At 39.5% G+C, this 20,283-nt stretch overlaps 1 protein-coding gene across 4 annotated transcripts in view; it reads left to right on the top strand.

The window, feature by feature from the left end:
* The window catches only part of ANKS6 (ankyrin repeat and sterile alpha motif domain containing 6), a 44,308-nt gene that overhangs the window by 10,834 nt on the left and 13,191 nt on the right, over positions 1–20,283 (top strand). For all 4 annotated transcript variants that reach the window (XR_012585674.1, XR_012585675.1, XM_074576418.1 and 1 more), the window contains exons 4-12: positions 1,626–1,830; positions 7,053–7,159; positions 8,645–8,793; positions 11,973–12,183; positions 12,778–12,827; positions 13,856–14,059; positions 14,207–14,372; positions 15,016–15,185; positions 19,467–19,656. Coding sequence is in view for 2 of the 4 variants with exons in the window: in XM_074576418.1 (XP_074432519.1) it covers positions 1,626–1,830; positions 7,053–7,159; positions 8,645–8,793; positions 11,973–12,183; positions 12,778–12,827; positions 13,856–14,059; positions 14,207–14,372; positions 15,016–15,185; positions 19,467–19,656 (1,452 nt within the window). In the remaining 2 variants the exon portion in view is untranslated. The remainder of the gene's footprint in view (positions 1–1,625; positions 1,831–7,052; positions 7,160–8,644; positions 8,794–11,972; positions 12,184–12,777; positions 12,828–13,855; positions 14,060–14,206; positions 14,373–15,015; positions 15,186–19,466; positions 19,657–20,283) is intronic.

Below are 20,283 nucleotides of genomic sequence, written 5' to 3'. Positions count from 1 at the left end.
AATACTGGTCAGCGTACTCCTTTTGTTTTTTTATGAAACGCTTTGCTATGGGTGTCAGCACTGTTAAAAAATCAACTCACTAGTTTAAGAAGTGTGTAGGCCAGAGTTCAAAGTCAATTCTGGAGTCTCTGTAGGTTCCAGGGTTTCTGTTTAACAAAGTCTGTGATGTGGGTCTGTGTTAAAAAAGTCACCTGCTGTCTTTTACTTAATTGGAACATAAAAAAGTAGTTTTGTGCTTTTGTTATCTTTCCTGTTCCAAGAAATTAGCTGAGTTGCGCAGGTGGGTGTTAGTTTCAGTGAGCACATTCAGGTGCCTGCAGGGGGTTGTCTGGGATTCTGACTGACTTTCCAAGGAAAACGTTCGTGCCTGTGATTGAGTTGAAGGCAGTTCATGTCATGAAGCAGTTTACCATCTGAAGGTTTTTTAAAAGTGAGAGTTTTTCCATTTGCATGGCAGTTGAGCGGTTGATGATTTGCTTCTTCTTGCCTCTTGTTCCTATAGTGTTACATATTCGCTCACAGAGATTTTTTTTTTTTTTTTGCTCTTAGCTTCTTCCCTGCTTTTGCCTGCCATATGTCATCAAAAAAGTAAGGGAGCTGGGTGAGCTTAAGCTCTCTGCTTAAGGTCACCCTGACTACCTCATAAATTTTTAAAAAGTGCTTGTTCCTACCTTTATTAAGGTTTAGAAAAAAAACCCACAACCTGGTTAAAATGTGTTCAGTAGCATATTTTGTGCTGCTTTTCATAATCTAGAAAAGAACTCAGTGCTACCAGCCTCTTTATGTGGAAACTTGAACGTTAGGTTCACTTTTAAAGAACTGGAAAGATGGCAGGAATAATGCCTTAGTCTTGAGCAAGAAGAAGGGAAGTTTTGCTTTGGAGATTTATTTTAAATACTGGAGGCAGAGTTAAAAAAACCCTTCTGAATATAAGAATAAATTAATTCCTTGGGAGGTTGTAGAGTTGTATCAGTAGAAGTTTTTAGAATCAGTGAACCACCTTTGCAAGGGAAGCTTATGGGTCAGTGTGACATAGGGCATTGTTCTATCTGCTTAAGGCAAGGATGGCCACCACCACCTTTCAGAGTGCCTTTGCACCCAGTCTCTTTGATTCTAAAGTTTTTGCTGTCTGTGATTTCAGCCTATGGAATTGGAACAGGGATCTTAGCTCTGCTGAAGGACAAATCATGGTGTCTCAGTATCATCAGTTTTCCTTGCACAACATCATTTTATGACAATTTAATAGAAATATTCCCTACTTGTGTCTTCATGTGTGGGATGCACGGCAGTTTCTACAGCCTTTATAGCTTAATCATTAATTCCAGAAAATGATTCTTGTAATGGGATTGTACTATAAGCGTACAAGTAGGGAAAAATGAGGGACAACAGTACCTCATGCTTATGCCACAATGTTATGTAGCCTGGGAAGATGTACTGATCAACTAAAAGACCAAAGATTCATACAAATATTTAGCTTTAGTGTTGCAGTTGCCCTGATACTTTATTTTTTCTGTTTTAATTTCACTAAATGTAGACCAATGTCAGCAAATCACAATACATATGAATTCAGTGGCTAAGCAGTTCTCTGTTGCTCACGTGGATTATGTTTTATTGCTGTTTTACAGGAAACTTCCAGCTGGTTAAAGAGATTGTTGATGAAGACCCATGTCAGGTCAATATTACCAATGGTGATGGTGCATCTCCATTAATGATTGCAGCTGTAACTGGACAGCTGTCCCTCGTCCAGCTCCTTGTCGAGAAAAACGCTGATATTGATAAACAGGATAATGTTCATGGCTGGACAGCACTAATGCAGGCCACATACCACGGGTAAGATATATGCCGTCTTTGTGTCTAGCCGTAAAGAAGTTTAATTCTTCTTACATCTCAATAAAAAATATCTTTTTGATACTGACTCTGGAAGCAGGGGTGTCTTACAAGAAATTGAGAGACTAGTGGCCTCAGTTTTTCAGGACTCGTGCACTGCACTCAGCTTTTCAGGGCAGACCTCAATGCCGTTTGGATTGCAGAATGAGCGGCACATTTGGGAACTTGAATCTTGCTCAGTAAGTGCTTGGAACATGCTCCAGGCAAGCACTAGGAGCTTTAGGGCAGATTCCAACTTCCATCCTTCGTTGTTTTTTTTTTTTTTTAGTGTTTTGTAAGATAGTATCACCCCCTGCCAGGGCTGTAGGCCTACATCAAGTTGTGAAACTTCAAGGCAATCACCCTTCCATGTGCCGTATTTTCCAGTCTTAAACCCATTCTTATATTTCCCTATTCAGCTTTAGTTTTCATTGAGTTTTCTGAAATGTGCCCACTGGAGAACTGATTGTCATTTTCTCTAAAGCTACGTTATAGATGTAGGTAGGCAGTTAAGAGTCAGACCCCAGAAATTGGCCTGGTACTTCACATGTGATCTCTGTCATACAGTTGGCATTGTCAGAATACAGGATATTCTGTTTAGGAAGGTGAACTTTTCTCCATTTTTGTAGATGAGGCCCTCGCAAAGGTAAAAATTCACTTCACTGCTAGGTATTGCTTACATTAGTTGTACAAATGCAGATATTCTGCTCCAGCTTTCATTTTTAGTCAACAGGTCTCATTGGACTATGAGAGTGCAGCAAAGGGGGGAAAAATAGGAGGTCAAGTTGTCTTTACTTTGTTAAAATTTTCTGAAGTAGTTCCTGGGACCAACATAAGATGGTCCAGGTACTTTGCTTGGCGGAGGACCATGGGATAAAGCCCTGGAGGGAAGAGGGGCCCAAGAAAGCTGGTTAATATTCAAGGATCACCTCTTCCAAGCTCAGGAGTGATGCACCTCAACAACGAGGAAGTCAGGCAAAAACACCAGGAAGCCTGCGTGGATGAACAAGGGCCTGCTGGACAACTCAAACAGAAAATGGGAGCCTACAGAGGGTGTAAGCAAGGACAGGTAGCCTGGGAGGAATACAGAGAAATTGTCTGAGCAGCCAGGGATCAGGTTAGGAAAGCTAAAGCCCAAATAGGGTTAAATCTGGCCAGGGATGTCAAGGGCAACAAGAAAAGCTTCTACAGGTACCTCAGTGATAAAAGGAAGATTAGGGAAAATGTGGGCCCTCTCTGGAAGGAAACAGGAGACCTGGTCACCTGGGATATGGAAAAGGCTGAAGTACTCAATGACTTTTTTGCCTCAGTCTTCACCAGCCAGTGCTCTAGCCACACCGCTCAAGTCACAAAGGGTAAAGGGAGGGACTGGGAGAGTTAGGTACTGCCTAAGATCCGGTTTGAGACCATCTGAGGAACCTGAAGATGCACAAATCCATGGGACCTGATTAGACACATCTGCGGGTCCCAAGGGAACTGTCAGATGAAGTTGTTAAGCCACTATCCATCATATTTAAGAAGTTGTGTCGGTCCAGTGAAGTTCCCACCAACTGGAAAAGGGGAAACATAACCCCTATTTTTAAAAAGGGGAAAAAAGGAAGACCTGAGGAACTACAGGCAGGTCAGTCTCATCTCTGTGCCTGGCAAGATCATGGAAAATATGCTGAGGCATATGTAAATAAGGAGGTGATCGGTGACAACCAGCATGGCTTCACTGAAGGCAAATCATGTCTAACAAATTTGGTGGCCTTCTGCAACAGGGTTACACCATTGGTGGATAAGGGAAGAGCAACTGATACTGCCTGCCTGATGTTGCCTGGACTTGTGAAAAGCATTTGACACTGTCCCGCACAACATACATGTCTCTAAATTGGAGAGACACGGACTCAACAGATGGACCAGTCGGTGGATAAGAAACTGTCTGGATGGCCACACTCAAAGAGTTGTGATCAATGTCTCAATATCCAAGTGGAGACCAGTGACAAGTGGCATTCCTCAGAGGCTGGTGTTGGGACTGGTGCTATTTAACATCTTTGTCGGTGACATGGACAGTGGGATCGAGTGCACCCTCAGCAAGTTTGCAGACAGCACCAAGCTGTGTGGAGTGGTCAACACACTGGAGGGAAGGGATGCCATCCAGAGGGACCTGGACAGGCTTGAGAGGTGGGCCTGTGCAAACCTCATGAAGTTCAACAAGGCCAAGTGCAACATCCTGCATGTGGGTCAGGGCAATCCCAAGCACAAATACAGGCTGGGCAGAGAATGGCTTGAAAGCAGCCCTGAGGAGAAGGTCTTGGGCATGTTGGTCAATGAGAAGCTCAATATGAGCTGGCAATGTGCACTCGCAGCCCAGAAAGCCAACAGCATCCTGGGCTGCATCAAAAGATGCGTGGCCAGCAGGTCGAGAGAGGTGATTCTGCCCCTCTGGTCCTCTCTCATGAGACCCCACCTGGAGTACTGCATCCAGTTCTGGAGCCCCCAACATAAGAAGGACGTGGACCTGTTGGAGTGAGTCCAGAGGAGTCCAGCCATCTGCCCACAAAGATGATCAGAGGGCTGGAGCACCTCTTTTGTGAAGACAGGCTATGAGAGTTGGGGTTGTTCAGTCTGGAGAAAAGAAGGCTCTGGGGATACCTTATAGCGACCTTTCAGTATTTAAAGGGATACAGGAAAGATGGGGAAGGACTCTTTATGAGGGAGTGTAGCAATAGGACAAGGTGTAACAGTTTTAAACTGAAAGAGGGGAGATTTAGATTAGATATTAGGAAGAAATTATTTACTGTGAGGGTGGTGAGGCACTGGAACAGGTTGCCCAGGGAAGCTGTGGATGCCCCATCCCTGGAAGTGTTCAAGGCCAGGCTGGATGGGGCTTTGAGCAGCTTGGTCTAGTGGGAGGTGTCCCTGCCCAGGTCAGGGGGATTGGAACTAGATGATCTTTAGGGTTCCTTCCAGCCCAATCCATTTTATGATTCTAAGATGAGGTTCTCTGCTTCCTCACCAACACAGTACTGATTGTAGCAATAGGCATGTCATGGAAGTGCCTGAAGATCAGTTTTTCTGGTGTGGCCATTTCACTTAACAGCAGCCACCCCAGCGCACAGCTGGAGTAGAAGCAGTGAGCAGGAAGTGATTTGCAGGGCTGCTGGCACATCCCCTTGCCGGTACTTGTCTGTGGAAGCACAGAGCACAGCTGGGTGCTGCCTGGATTCAGATACTGTCCTTTCAGTTTCCTAGAGGATTATGTTATGAAAATTCCCTTCCCTATTGTATCAGTCAGTCTTTATAGTATGAAAGTGTATTAACTCTGTTAGTACATTAAATGTTTGAGGCAGTGGAATTTTACTGGAGACTTTGGTATTGTTCATGCTGAAGTAAAAAAAAACACAAAAAAACCCAAAAGGACACCAGCTCAGTGGAAGGACCAGAAGGACATCCCAGCCCTGGAAGTAAGGACTTGGCTTTTTGGAAGCTTAAAGAGCTGTCCATCAAGCATAAAAGATACCCTTAGTCAACCAAGGCAACAGCAGCATTATAACCCCTCTAACACATCTTTGAAACCCTGTCAGTGTTGGCTGGCACTATACAAAAGTAACAATAGCAAGAGTGACTCCAGGGACATCTGGATGAATGGACAAGCAGCACGAATGCTGCAGAAATATGGTTGCTTTGCAAAGTTTTACTATGATTAGTAATCGATAGTGTGGGTGTTAGTGATTAGTAAAGTCATGTTGTACCTAAAGGCTTTAAGGGTGGAAGAACCCTGTGCAAAACCACATTTGGCATGCCTCAGTGTGGCTGGGACACTTCATGTGCATGAATAAATATTTACCCTTTTAATTCTATACTTTGCATCCTAGCTTTTCTCCATGGTTGGCATGAGCCAGTTGCAAATTTTCCTAACAACTGGAAATCTTTAGCCTCTGCAGAGCCTCAGCTTGCCCCCCTCAGGAGGGGTCTGGAGGGTCTCTGGTCTGAAGGCAAGGTCTGTGTGAGCCAGGGACGCTAAAGGATTGTGTCTCTGCGTACCTTCAAGATGCAGGACTGCAAAGCAGGATGGGGGGATGACACAGGTTTAAGGAATAGAAAAAAAAGTAATGGGAAGAATGCAGAGGAGCTGTGGTGGGGATAAGCATAATTTTTGTTGGAAGAGAGGAGGAACATTCCTCCTCCATTTTAGGTTGATTCTAACTGGAGTGAGTTCAGAAGTGAAAACTTAATTTGTACAGTAAGAAGTAATGCTCTGAAGTTGGGTGGTTGAGATCTGTATGTCAACTTCATTCTTAGAGTTTGCAGTCAGCTGTTGCTATCTAACATTTTTGCTGTGTGTTGCTTATGTGTGTCAGAGTTTGTTTTTATACAAGGTCAGTCTCTGCTCAAGGGGAGTTTTGAATTAAATGTATTTTTCCTAGCTTTGTTGTCCGTTTGCTTATTTTGTAGGCTGAATTACAGTATTGTTTTTAACTCACAAGGCAAGTTCTGCTTATTTTTTCAGGTGTATGGGAGGGGAGAGGGACTAATGGGAATAGGATTGTGAGTTTCTTTTATGCAACTAGCTTTTATGAGCTTTTGTTGGAAGGTGTTTGTCCTGGTTATCATTTAATGCTGATTGGTTTTGCATTACAAACAGCTCAAGGAAGTGATAATGTGCCTTCTCAATTATGTAATTTATATCTCTAATTAAGTGAAGTACTGTTGGAATTTATAAATTATCTTTAGTCAATTTGGCTTTTTTATATGCAATTTCTCGTTTGTTCTGAATTTGAAGTTGTGTTGAAGTATTAGTGGTGGTGTATGATGACTACAGGACTGACCTTTGTCTTTCCATCTGCTTTTTTTGCCCTAGGCCTTCTCCTGGGAAGGTGTTTGCAGCAAATTACGGAGTCAGTTCTAAAGGGTCAATTTAAGAAACTGACTATTCAGATTAGGTTTTTTAGACTGACTTTCTGCATGTTGATTAGCATAATTCATAGGGAGTAAACAGTGACTGACAAAGGAATCATGGGAGCTTCTGAATAGCTTGTGGACAGATTTTAGACTTGCTTAATTTAGCTATAAAAAAGGTAAAACTGATCTTTAATGGAGGAGCAATGATATAAAAGAATGAAAATAGAGTATTAGGATTTTCTCCTTTTTTTTTTTTTTTTGTTTTTTAACACGAGCAATGCCTTTTTTTTCTTCCATCAAAGAAACAAAGACGTTGTAAAGTATTTGTTAAATCAAGGAGCTGACGTCAATCTGCGTGCAAAAAATGGATACACAGCTTTTGACCTGATAATGCTGCTGAATGATCCAGGTATGTTATTTCAAAGACCGCTGCGGAAATGTACAACATAAACAGATTAACATCCCTTCCAATCTAGAAAATACATTAAAGTTGCTAGGAAGTATCCTCTGAGATTCATGCTAGACTGGATCAAGAAAGGATGCTGCCTGACAATGGTGGGTTTTGAGTTAATTGGTTAGATGAGTGTGTATATTTATGGGATAACAGATTTTGCACATTCCTCTTGCTTTTGTTTTTGAAGATGTTCCAAAATGTGTTGTTAGTGTTGTCAGAGCCAGTTCAATGGCATTTGACGGTGGTGGCCGAGGTATTCTGTAGTGTCATTATCACAGAACTGTCAATTGGAGCTAGAAATTTCCACTCAGTAAACAGCAGCAAAGGGCCAGGACAAAGAGAGTGCAATCAGAATAAAAATAGTGAATTCCTGGCTGAACCTCTCACTGGGTCTGTAAAGGTTGAGAATAAATCACACTTCAGGGCTGAGACTGTTTTTATGGGAGTGCTTTAGAAAAAAAGCATGTTTTGGGGAGGCTTCAATGAAACACATGTATTTTTTTGTTGTAGTTTGTTTAGCCTATGTGATTTGTTATTGTTAACTTTGCATAGTACCTGAATTGCTTTATCTGAAGCCAAAAACCACTACTGCTGATGGAATTAATGTTTGTTTTCTCTGTACTTACTCATTATGGGGTTTTTGGTCACTAGTGACCTTTGGTCACTTCTGACCTTTCCTTTGTCAGAAGTAGATCACTAATAGTATGACGTTTTAGAAAATAAATACTGTGAATGCTTTTTCGTTATAATTAACTTCTTGTGGGACAGATTAGTTTGTCTTGTTACCTGTTCAGCAAGAGGAATATATAGGTCAGTTCTGTCTGCCCTTCTGAAAGTCTTTCCTGACTTCTGTATAAAATACAGTTTTACAGAATATTTATTTACTTTCCTGTCCTTCTCTCATACTTGTTCTTTTTTCTTCCTCTTCCTTTCTTTTTTTCTTACTTTTTTGGTCCACCTTTTTTCTTACCGTGTCTTTTCAGTCCCTTCGTTATCCAGGCTGAACATCTCCTTTCTCTTTGGGATTTAATTTCAAGCTTCTTTTCTGCAACCTACGCTTGAAGAAAGAATACTCATTTTTCTCTACTCTCTTCTGTGTCAGGTGAGAAAAGGGAGCATCGCAATGTCGTTCTTAAATTCTACAGAGTGTGAGAGGAGGCAGTTCACTTGGTCGCACATGACTGATTCTGACTGAATAGCATGCTTATGTGTATTGATAAATACTGTTAGAGAGGTGGTGGTAAGACTGCAGCCCACTGCATGGGAGAAGGAGTGGGAAACATAGGCCAAGAAAGAAGGTTTTGGGGATTCATCTGCTTTGTGTTTGAGGGGTAGATCAATTACTACTTCTATGGGATTTATAGGGAAAGTGTCAGCATATCAATCATAATTTGGGAAAGCAAAACAGACTAAACATTGTCTTAATTTGTTTTCTTTTAGACACAGAGCTTGTACGGTTACTGGCATCAGCATGCATGCAAATAGGCAAAGACAAGAATAAACTGAACAACAGGTCATCTTTGCCTTGTTCCAGAAGTAGGCAATCCTTAGATCTCCCAATGTTGCCAGATGACAAAGGAGGTCTAAAGGTAAATATATTCACTCTTAATAAATAACTAGTTTATTGTTTCCTGTAATGAATGAGGCGGAGAAAGTCATTGCTAAGAAGTACTTTGGATCTAATATGTAACTGTTTTTTGGGTTTTTTTGTGGGCGGAGGGGTGGTTCTGAGTTCCTCGTTGACTGTGCTTCCTTTTTTGTGAGATGTAGCATGTGTTCATCTTTCTTTTTGTCAGATGTCAAAGCAAAGGAAAAGCTTTTAAGGAAGAATTTACATCGAAGCATTTCAGTGCCTAGACACAGATCTCATAATTAAGTAGCGGAAGGTATCATGGTCATAAGTTTGGAACTGAATTTCGATTATGATCTTAATTTTAAATCTGTCTTTAAAATCCAAATGTACTCCAATTTTAGTAGACTGTTCTTATGGCTTTTTTTTTTTCTTTGCAATTGGAGTAGAATTGTTATGGGGATTTGTTTTTTCAATGATGCCCTTTCATGTTAAGCTTTTTGACCAGTACATTTTCAGATTTTCCTCTTTGGGGTAAAGGTGGTTGTCTATTTGCCTTTTGCCTGATTTCTGTAACTTCTTCCATCCTCTTAACTTATCTCAAAGATAGTATTTGTTCAGAGGTCGTGTTGTCTGTAATTACTCTAGGGTAATTTTAATCAGTCTTGTCTGGTTTTAATTCATGTGAGCTCATTTAAATATTCTTAGTCTGTTAAGCAAACGTACACATATTCCTACCTTCCTCCTGTTAACAGTATTGATACAAAAATATCTGATTACAAGTAGTCTGCGTTAGAAGTTTAAGAACAACCAAACCCTTTTCTGTGTCTCCTGTTTGATCACTTTTGTCATGAACTAGTAGACTTTTTATTTTGTTGTGTGTTTCTTTTATTTGTAATTTATGCATAATAGAGGCCCTTGTTGCTTTACCTGCTGATTATGTAGTGGATAGCCATGACCTCAGTCTTTACCCCTTTTACTCAGGAACTGTTAACTACTGATTCTCACCATTTTGAGGACCCAAAACCAAAAGTGTGCCTTTTCCATATACAAAAATTCCATTTCCTCTCTTTTCTTCATGCCTGTGTTTCTTCAGCAAGTTGTACTCTCAATGTCAGTATTGGAGCAGTGTGAATTGAATTAATCACATTCAGTTTCTTTTTTAGATTAAAGTTGTTTGAGGGCAGAGATTTCCAGTTCTTCCCCTTATTCTTTCATTCCTAATGTTGTTACAAATGTCTAAGGTATTTCTCAAGTGGCAATACTGTTTTTCTGTTCTTTGATACTATTGCCTTCTCACACTGCTACTAGATTTCAGCTGTTTAACAACACTGTTTGTAATCACAAATGCATTTTAGTTACTTGGCTACTGCAGTCTAGTTTAAAGGCCTTTATTGCAGCTTCTGTGTGCGTGGTTGGGTACATGGAGAGGTCACAACCATCTGCAACAGCTGACCAGAAACTCCGAAGCTCAGACCACCGTACTCTGAACGCCAGAGGAACAAGATGAACCTCTCCACTATCATTCGTTTTTTTTGCTGGAGAGCAGTAGTTTTTTATATTGTAGGGTAGTGGCTGTACTTACTCCATTTTGGGTTAGTTTGTGGTGCGAGCATGTGTTAACGAAGCGGAAGCACTGTAAGGAAGAGTAACAAAGATGATGGGAACTTAGGAGTGATCTTTTTGTTCACTGAAGCTAGCTTGCTCCTGTAACAAACCAACCATGTTGTGCAAGCAGTCTCTTTTGTAAGCTCATTGTACTCTGTGTTAAAACTAGATGGATTTTTTTGCCCTTTCGGTTCCTTTTGGAAGGTGAATAAATGCTGGACGGTGTGGGTTTTATTGCTTTCTCTGAACTATTTGTCTCTCTTGCCTTTTTCCATCAGGTCTTTGTTGCTGAAAGTAATGTAAATCTTTATTAGTTATGGCTCCAAAGAGATACAAAGGTCTGAGAACTCTGTCCATTACTAATGCTCTGTGCAGATTTAAAATCTTTTTAATGATCACCTGCTAGAAGGATTGATTTACAGGGAATAAGTTTACAGTTTATTTTACTTAGTTCTACTGTATGGACAGTTTGGAAGACATACAAGAGAAAGCAGTTGAAAAATGTTAAATTCCAAGGAGAGAGGGGAATATATATGGTGAGAAGGAATGGCTAAGAATAAAGAGTAAACTAGAATAGCGTGTTGTCTGGATTGGATATAACATAAAGCGACCTTCATGAAGTATCATCACTTTTACATGACTTTTCTTTTTTTTTTAAAAGTGTTCCAGAAAGGCTAGAAGAAGCTTTACTAAGAAATAATCAGGAGATACTTATAACATGACTTGCCTACAAGCCACATACTGTTTAATACAGTTTGGATAGGTCTTCTTAATATAGCTTATAGGTCTCATGTAGTCTAGAGAAATGCCATGCTAAATGCTTGAAGCATCTTGTGCTATCTGCCTGCAAAAACATATGGCTGTAAATGTTTGGATAAATTTTATTTTGAGTGAAGATGGTCCTCTCATTTAAGGGTCTCCACGTATGCGATACACATATGGATGGAGATTATAGGTGCAGTAGGCCTAAGGTTTTTGTTGATTTCACAGCTGGTATTTCCGTGCCTTGCTCTTTTTCAGTTTATAGCCTTTCCAATCTGACAGGGTTTAAGTTGTCTGTATAGCAACACGGTATGGATTGTGGATCTTTAGTTTGACAGGAATACTATCAGAACTCTTCCAGTTTGCCACTGATTTTGAAAATCTTAAGGAGACGCTTTTGTGAAACTTCTATGCACACCTCTAAAAAAGGGAAAATGTACATGCCAGTTCATTGATGCCAGAGAGTGTAAGAATGGGTGGTGAAATTGGAAGTTAATGGGAAGACGAAATATTTGCCATGTAGCTGTAAAAATTTCCTGTTCAAATTGCCCTAATACTTTTATCTGCCATGTCTTTCCAGTTAGTGCAGAAAAATATGGTAAGGCATTGGCCAGATGAAAAATAAGGAAAGAGATTAATCTTATGCATAAAAATTATGGTGAAGGATTCTGTTGATAATTCAAACCACTTTAAGATTGCTTTTGTGATTTATCTCAAAAACTCCTTGACAGATTTATCATGGCTGTAAGGCTTACTTAATTGTACATTTCTTTTCCTCTTTTTTTCTTCTAGTTGGAACTAAATTGTTGTGTCTTCTTATCAATCTAGTCCTGGTGGAGCAGGATGTCCAATCGATTCCGCAAGCTGAAGTTGACTCAGACATTACGCCATGGATTTCCTTCCAATCAGTTCGTGCCTTTTCCTGATGAGCCTGAACCATCGTTAAATTCCACCATAAAAGCAGTTTCACAGAGTGATGTGGACACCTCTGGAAACCTTGATGCTGCTACAGCTCGGATCACAAATAACAAAGCTAGTGGTAAAGACAGAGTTCTCTTCTGCAAAGTGAGCTCTCATGGGGTAGTCAAGATGTAGTTTGTAGTTTATTGATTTAGTTTTTATTTCACTTAGTATAACTGAAGAGACATGTAATGTATTTGTAGTATATAGAGAGATCTTTGTGCTCCTGACTGTTGATCATGCTGAGTGCAGTGTCATTTAAGCAGGAAAATGCTAATATAACAATGTTACTGTCCTGTAGCAAGCACCATTAAATTGGAAGTAGAGACAGGTCACTCAAGAGTTGTTAGTATCTTTGATAAATTAGTTTATGTAGTGAAAATGAATTTATTTAAGCGAATAAATACTGAGAAGAAAGAGGGATTGGAGAAACCCAAATTGTAAAGCATATGTACTGAAATTGTGCACTCTCCATGCAAATCCCCCCCAGCTTGTGATGTAAAATAAGTCAATAGTCTTAACTTCAATTTAGGTATGTGAGAGTGTCACTGGAAATCTTGGTTCTGTGTGCTTATTGAGGGTAAAGCTGTTGAATGTTTGAAAACAGTAGGCTATCCTTGAGAACTAAAGTAGGAGTGTGTAAACAATAAAACATCACTTATATATTTTTCAGGTGTAAACCCTGCAAAAGGAGGAAAGGATGATGAATTATTGACAACCATGGTATGTCGCAGTGTACTTGGTATGTTCAGCCCAAATCTGAAGGTCATGCAGCTCCCGTCACTTTTAATATTATTTTTTTTTTACCTCCTATCCAAGTCACCATTAGAAAGAGAGCTATTGTTTCTTAATAGTCATTAGGCAGGAACTCACACGCTGTGATACATCAGTACTTCTTAGATCAAGAAGTACTACAAGTAGTACGGTATGGAAGCTGTTCACAAGTACTGACTTTTTCCAAGAGTTATCCATACCTTTGTATGGTCAGCAATGAATAGATGGTACAGCTGACTAGTTGCTGACAAGAATTGTGCTGTGAGGAAAACATGGATGGAGCACGGTACAATGTGAAAGTGAGAAATTACTAGTAGGGGCAACTATGAAATATTTAATTTGGGATGTTTATTTGTATTATTCTATTTCTTTTTTTGTTATACTGTAGCTTTAACTTCCCCTACAGCTTACTCCCTGGAGATGTCATTAAATTTGTCTGGTTATCCTTTATGGTCTTTTTCAAGAAGATTAAGTAACTTTAGATGTGACTCACTGACAGAACTCCAGAGAGCCAAATCAGTTGTGCTGTTTTTTTCTGTTTCTGGAGAACACACACAGCAGGAACAGCCAGTTGTCACTGTTTTCAGGTGTCCTGTCCGGGCATACAGAGAGGACTACCTTGTTATTTCTTTGCAAATTAATTGTTAACATTCCTGTTAAAGTCAATTTCAAGGAAGATTCAGCATGATGAAAGAAGAGACAGTTTCTGCCATGTAATGAACTATATTCATTATATTAAATGAATGAGCGTACTGATGGGTGCCAGAATGTCCGTTAGATTCTCTCTGTTATTATATGTCGTACATCTTCACAAACACTACTTTTGTGTCTTGTTTCCATCTTATTTTGTTTAAAAATGCATTTGTCTCCATCTTTTTTACTTAACTTAAAATTTTGAAACTGCATCATCAGCTCCCAGTGATCTTTATTAAGAAGAGGGTCTTTTCTTTTTTCCTTTCTTTGTTTCCCTCTCTCAGTTGAGAAGTAGTGCTCCATTTACCAGGCTGCCCAGCGATAAACTGAAAGCAGTGATACCACCTTTCTTACCGCCCTCAAGTTTTGAGCTTTGGAATTCGGACCGAACACGACTCAGCAAAGATGGCAAAGCTGAACAGATGAGAACTGCCTGGCCACAGAGAGCGATCAAGCATGATTTTAACAGCAGTGGCAACTCTGATATAGTAAGCAAACAAAATGCGCGCGAAAATACTACTTTTGTTCTTCAGTGGAAATTTCAGAACTTAGAATAAATAAAATAGCAGTTGAAGTTTGGTCTTTGTTTTGCTCAAATACTAAAGATGAAAATTATTTTTCCTTTTGTTTTCCAGACATCTGTTAGCAAAGGTACTAGACCAGTCAAATTACCAACGTTTGCAAGAAGACCTGCGTCTCCTTCAAATTCCAACAACTTCAACCATTCTCCCCATTCTTCTGGTGGGTCCAATAACATTGCGGGAATTAACAGGCATGGAGGAGAACTGCATAACAGATCAGGTACCATACTGCTCTTATTTTTAATAAGAAAGCAATTTGTATCTGGTTCAGCTAAAAAATTAGCGTTTGTGATGGTGGCAGAAGATATTAAGCCTTTTCCGAGGGCTTCTGTTGCTGTATAAGCAAAAGTTCCATAGATTTTGTTAGAACAGGATTGGACTTTGGACACCTACAAAAGGGAACAAAACCCTCGCATCTGTTACAGAAGTCTCAGAAAAAACATGTTGATTTTATTGAGTCTGCCCACAATGGATCAGGTGGATGCTTATCCATTGCACCATACATTTCACGGAGCTGTCTCTTTCTGTTACCCATGTTGCTTGCTTTTTGTTGAAAATTGGTATTCAGTTAAAAACAAAGCTGCAAGCATTGTATCTGGCAGCAGTAAGCACAATATGGTGAAGCAGCTCATGAAAACTATATCCAAAGAGTAAGGCTGGCTTCTCTCTTTTCTCCTGTGGTTGGTTTTTGTTCCCTTTCCTGAAAGCTGTTGAAAAAGGTCTGAACCTTACAATCCTGTCTCTTATTACATCCAGGCAGTTTTTTTAAGAAAGTGGATGGTGGAGAGAGGTGAAGTTAGAATTAATACATATTTTAAAATTATGCTTTCCTTGACTCTGTTTTTATTTTATTTTTTCCTTAGGTGGCAGTGCAGATAACGTTTTGTCTCAGATTGCAGCCCAAAGAAGAAAAGCAGCAGGCTTACCTGAACAGAAACCCAACCAACAGCATAGTCCAGTCCAGTCAACTCCTTCATCCACTCTGTCTGATTTGCAGTGTACTCAAATTGTTAGCAACGGACATGTTGTAAAGGTACAGAGGAACATTAATTTTTGTACTTTCAAATTGGCTAACTTTAATAGGTCATGTCTCAGTCATTGGTGGTTGATAAATATAACTGCATGACACCGCACAGCCTAAAATGATGAACACCTGTTACAGTAGTGGAAACTTTTCAGCTCCATAAACCTTCCTTTTAATTACAAGTCTACAAAAGATCAGGCCTAATAATAAAACATGATTTTGCTTTATTATTAATTTTACTCTATTTTAAAAATAGTAAATGTAATACTTGATCTTGTGGTAGATCTGCACTGTTATTTTGGTTTCTCATTGTTTCTCTCTATGGCCCTGATTGAGTCTGGTGTTTTATGTTAGTTATCCCTGGGTTTCACTCTGATGTGGTATAGCTAGGTTCCATCCAAAGGCACAACCTGAGTGCAAAACATGTGATAATTTGTACCACAACAATCATAGAATCATAGAATTGTCTAGGTTGGAAGGAACCTTTCAGATCGAGTCCAACCATCAATCTAACACTGCCAAAACCACCACTAAACCATGTCCCTAAGCATCACGTCTACCTGTCTTTTAAATACCTCCAGAGATGGTGACTCCACCACTTCCCTGAGCAGCCTGTTCCAATGTTTGATAACCCTTTCAGTGTAGAAATTTTTCCTCATCCAATCTAAACCACACCTGGCGCAGCTTGAGGCCATTTCCTCTTGTCCTATCACTTCTTACTTGGGAGAAGAGACCGACCCCCACCTTTCTACAACCTCCTTTCAGGTAGTTGTAGAGAGCGATAAGGTCTCCCGTCAGCCTCCTTTTCTCCAGGCTAAACAACCCTGGCTCCCTCAGCCCCTCCTCATGAGACTTGTGCTTTAGACCCTTCACCAGCTTCATTGTCCTTCTCTGGACCCACTCCACCACCTCAATGTCTTTCTTGTAGTGAGGGGCCCAAAACTGAACACAGTACGCGAGGTGAGGCCTCACCAGTGCCGAGTATAGGGGGATGATCACTTCCCTAGTCCTGCTGGCCACACCACTTCTAGTACAAGCCAGGATGCTGTTGGCCTTCTTGGCCACCTGGGCACACTGCTGGCTCATATTAAGCTGTCTGTCGACCAAGGCCCCCAGGTCCTTTTCTGCCAGGCAGCTCTCCAGCCACTCTTCCCCAACCTTGTAACACTGCATGGCGCTGTTGTGACCCAAGTGCAGGACCTGACATCAATCCAGCCTGTCTAGATCCCTCTGCAAAGCCTTCCTGCGCTCAAGCAGGCTGAGGATACAATATGCATGTATCCAGTCTGCTCCACAAGGTGTTATTTTTAAACAGTATGAATGACAAGTTGTCATCACCAAAGGTTTGCTCCTGGGTGCAGGCCGTATTATCTGTGCTGACTTACCTATCAGTTTCCTGGAATAGCTTTACCCTCATGTCCTGCCCATTTTTGTGCATGTACTTTGAAGTTAACAACTGCTTTGTACAAAATTTTTAAGGATTAAGATTTTAAATCTTCAAAAGTTAGAAAGCAGCATCGTAACAGAAGATGTGATACATTATTGTGAAACTTGCGGGTTTATTCACACAGGGAAATGTTACATTTCAGAGAGCAAGAGAAAGAAAGCAGATAATTTGGGGTTTTATTTCTAATGCCTGGTATTCTGAAAATGTTAGAATACATGACCAAGAGCAAAATTTCTCAACTTCTTGCTTGTGTAATCTCTAAACAGCTCATTTTGCTTTGTTTTGTTATCTTTGCATCTTCTCATGAGATTCTTCTTGAAGTTTTTCCCAAGGAAACAAAAATGGCCAGCATATAAAATTATGACGGTGGCTGTCTCAGTCTGTGATGTCTTATATGGCAGCAGTAAGCAATATATATATTTAATCAGTAAATATCAATGATAAATGAAGTTACAAAGTTGTTCCGTGATTTAATTTAAATTTCTGGAGGACAAAAATCTGAAAAAGAAAACTCTTCAACTACCAGTGCCAAAACAGTTTCCCTGAGTAGTCACTTTGTCTCTGATCCTGATGCTGAAGGGACTACTTGTTGCTTTTCATAGATGAGATTGGGAACTAAAATTTATAACTCTGCTGGACCCCCAAAAGCTATGGACTCATACTGATCCTTTGGCACATGATAAACTTTCCTCACTTGCTATCCCACATAACTGCTCCTGGGATTATAAATGATCCATGTCTGTCTTTCATGTAGACAAAGTCACTTTATTATCCTCTTCTCTCATTAAAGTCTCTTCTACTGAACAGCTACAAAATGCTTTTTTTTTTTTTTTTTTTTTTCCAGAGGTGGTCTGACCAACATATTTCTAATTAAACTCTCAGCAGTTCCTCTCAGCTGGTTTTTATCTTGGAAATAATTTCAGAAGAGCTGCTTGCGTGCCCCAAAAAATCTTTTTTTTTCTCCAGTTATATTAGTTAGCCTATTAAGCGATAATACTTGTGCCTGTGAGCTTTGAGCTGCAGATCTTGGGGTCTGTTGTTACAACAATGCTGCCACCAAGAAGTTTTAACTATTATTCACACTCACAGTAGAAGACATTAGGGGATAAAGAAGTAGTGAGGCGCAATGCCCTGCAGATCATCTTCTGGGAAGGCATTTCATCATACTGTTTAAAAGATTTTTAAATAAAAATGATGCCAGTATGTTGGAAAGGCAATAGCTCTTTCAGAGCTCTCTGTTTAGATGTCTAGATAATTTCAGTCTATCCACCAATAAACGATACATGTGATCAGTTTGGATCTTGCTATAGATGTTCATGTATCACAAGTCTGAGGTGATTTTTGGGACATCAGTGTCTGTTGCGAGTACACAATGACATGGATCCACACTGGCTGCAAAAGCTTAAACAGCCTACTTCGCTGTTGTAATCAACAGTTTCAGTAAATGCTGAAAATTTAACGTTTGTATCCATTGTGGAATTACTTGTGCTGTCTAAACTTGGAAATAGCTGATCTAAAAATGCAGTGATGTTACACTGGTCATTTTTCAAAACTTATCCATGAGAGGTGGGATTGGACAAGCCTTAAAGAAAAGAAAAGAAAAACTGAATAATAATTTACAGGGTGATGTAATTTAAATAAACGCACACAATATGATAGAGAGGGAACACCATTCTGAAACACAAATGACCAATAACAGAACACAGGGAAAATTGGGACAAAAAATTGAAATGAGTTCACTATGCTCTTCAGAGACCTCTTAAATTTGTATCATGCAACATTACTTCTAGGCAATTCAATGCAGGACTAAGGAGGTGGTACATTGTGGTGTAGGATAGAGTAATGGAAAAAAGTTACCACTCAACTCAGTTTTATCTTTTTAATACGATCTCTATCATTTACGAGAAATGTTCCATTTATGTCATAGCACAGAAGGAAAATTGTAGAGAGGCAGGAATTGCTGTCATTCTGCCTTCTTGCTTCGTTACCCAACTCAACTTTTTCCTTATGTTTTTCTTGTAGCAGCCTGACTGACAAAAGGTATTTTAAGTTAAACTCTGAATTCAGGAATCCAGGAGAAAATCACCTAAGACTTCATTTTATGTCACATAATGCAAACATGGAAATGTGTGAAGTGATAGGTATATTGAGGAGTTTAGGAGATGAGGGTACACTAGCTTATTTTGGAAAAGATTGATATACATACATATTTGTTCTTATTCCTCATTTTAATTTGTCTATTTTCCTCTTTTCCATGCCTCCAAATGTATTAAATATTTTGCAGAATATAAATTTGAATCATTTGACTCACGTTAGATAATAACAAGTTTAAGGGTTGACTGGAAACTTCCAGTGCAGCAAGGGGTTTAAATGCACCCAAAACTTAGTTTAGACTTGCTACATGTTTCTGGTTAATCCAGCATGAAGTGCTACTTCAAATTAGTATCTGATACACTTTGAAAAACTTTTTAATTGAGGCTTTATTTATTTAATTATATCTCTGAATCAAAAAGACCTGTTTTCAGAGTCAAATTAATTTCAGCTTTTATAAAAAGAATAATTGTACTGCGTGTATATAGTATTCCTTTATAGAAATCATTTTCTTATTCCAAAATTACAGCCTTATTAAATGTATTTTTCGTGATGAATTTGAGGGGATAGACTTTCACTTGGGATAAATCAGTATTGCTCCAATTATTTCAGTAAGAATCAGCAGAAACTTCTGGTTGTGTCTACATGCTCTGCAGAAATGATATACAACTTACTTAAGTAATATTGAAGCATCATATGTAGGTAAACACTTTTTTGTTTTTAAACTGAAATGATTGTGTCATTAACTACAGCAAAAACTGGAGATGAACAAAAGGCCTCCATCTGGGACTTCATCTACATCTAAAAGCACATCACCAACTCTCACGCCTTCCCCTTCACCTTCCCCATCTCCTAAGGTTCACAACACAGAGTCCTCCCTCTCTTCTTCTCACAGACAGGCCAAGAGCAATGGTTCCAGCAGTGGTACTGTTACAGAAGATGGTGAGTAGGTCACTGTAGTTACAGGAGATTGATTCATCAGGAGCACAAAGTGTTTAAAGCTATACCTGTGCTGGATTAGTGTGTATCTGCATGGGAGTGAGAACTTTTTTTGGTGTCTCTTACTGCAAGATTGGCATTCCTGCAGTAACTGGCTATTTCTCTCCCAAAAGCTGAGAGCCCTGCCATTTAGAGGGAGATTGGTACTATCTCAAAGCTAGCATAGAGCACTCTTACGTGGCCTCTCTCCTTCCACCTTTTCTGTCTTAAATCTGGTCTTTCACCTTTTGCTGAGGGTGGAAAATGCACTTTCTCCAGGTTTGAAATGATTTTTTTTTTTTTTTAATAAATGCAGTGAAGCACATCACTACAGAAATGCAACTTTGATTCCTAGCAAGTTGTAGCTTCATGCAATTGATTTTTAAGAGCTGTATTGCATTTTTTTTTTAATTGCAAAAGTAGAATTGTTTTGACCTTATTTTTAACTTTAGATCATCAGAAAGGATAATAATGTTATTACTTTTCTCGTAAGATTACTGCCTTTTAAGTTGAACTTTTAGGTCTAAATTGCAACACCTCATTTAAAAAGTCATGTTACTGTGTTGGAAACAGGATATCAATTACTTTTTC

The sequence above is a fragment of the Larus michahellis genome, chromosome 2 (genome assembly GCF_964199755.1).
Source record: "Larus michahellis chromosome 2, bLarMic1.1, whole genome shotgun sequence".
NCBI lineage: Eukaryota > Metazoa > Chordata > Aves > Charadriiformes > Laridae > Larus > Larus michahellis.
The sequence above is the reverse complement of the archived record's forward strand: the minus strand, read 5'-3'. Positions and strand labels throughout refer to the sequence as shown.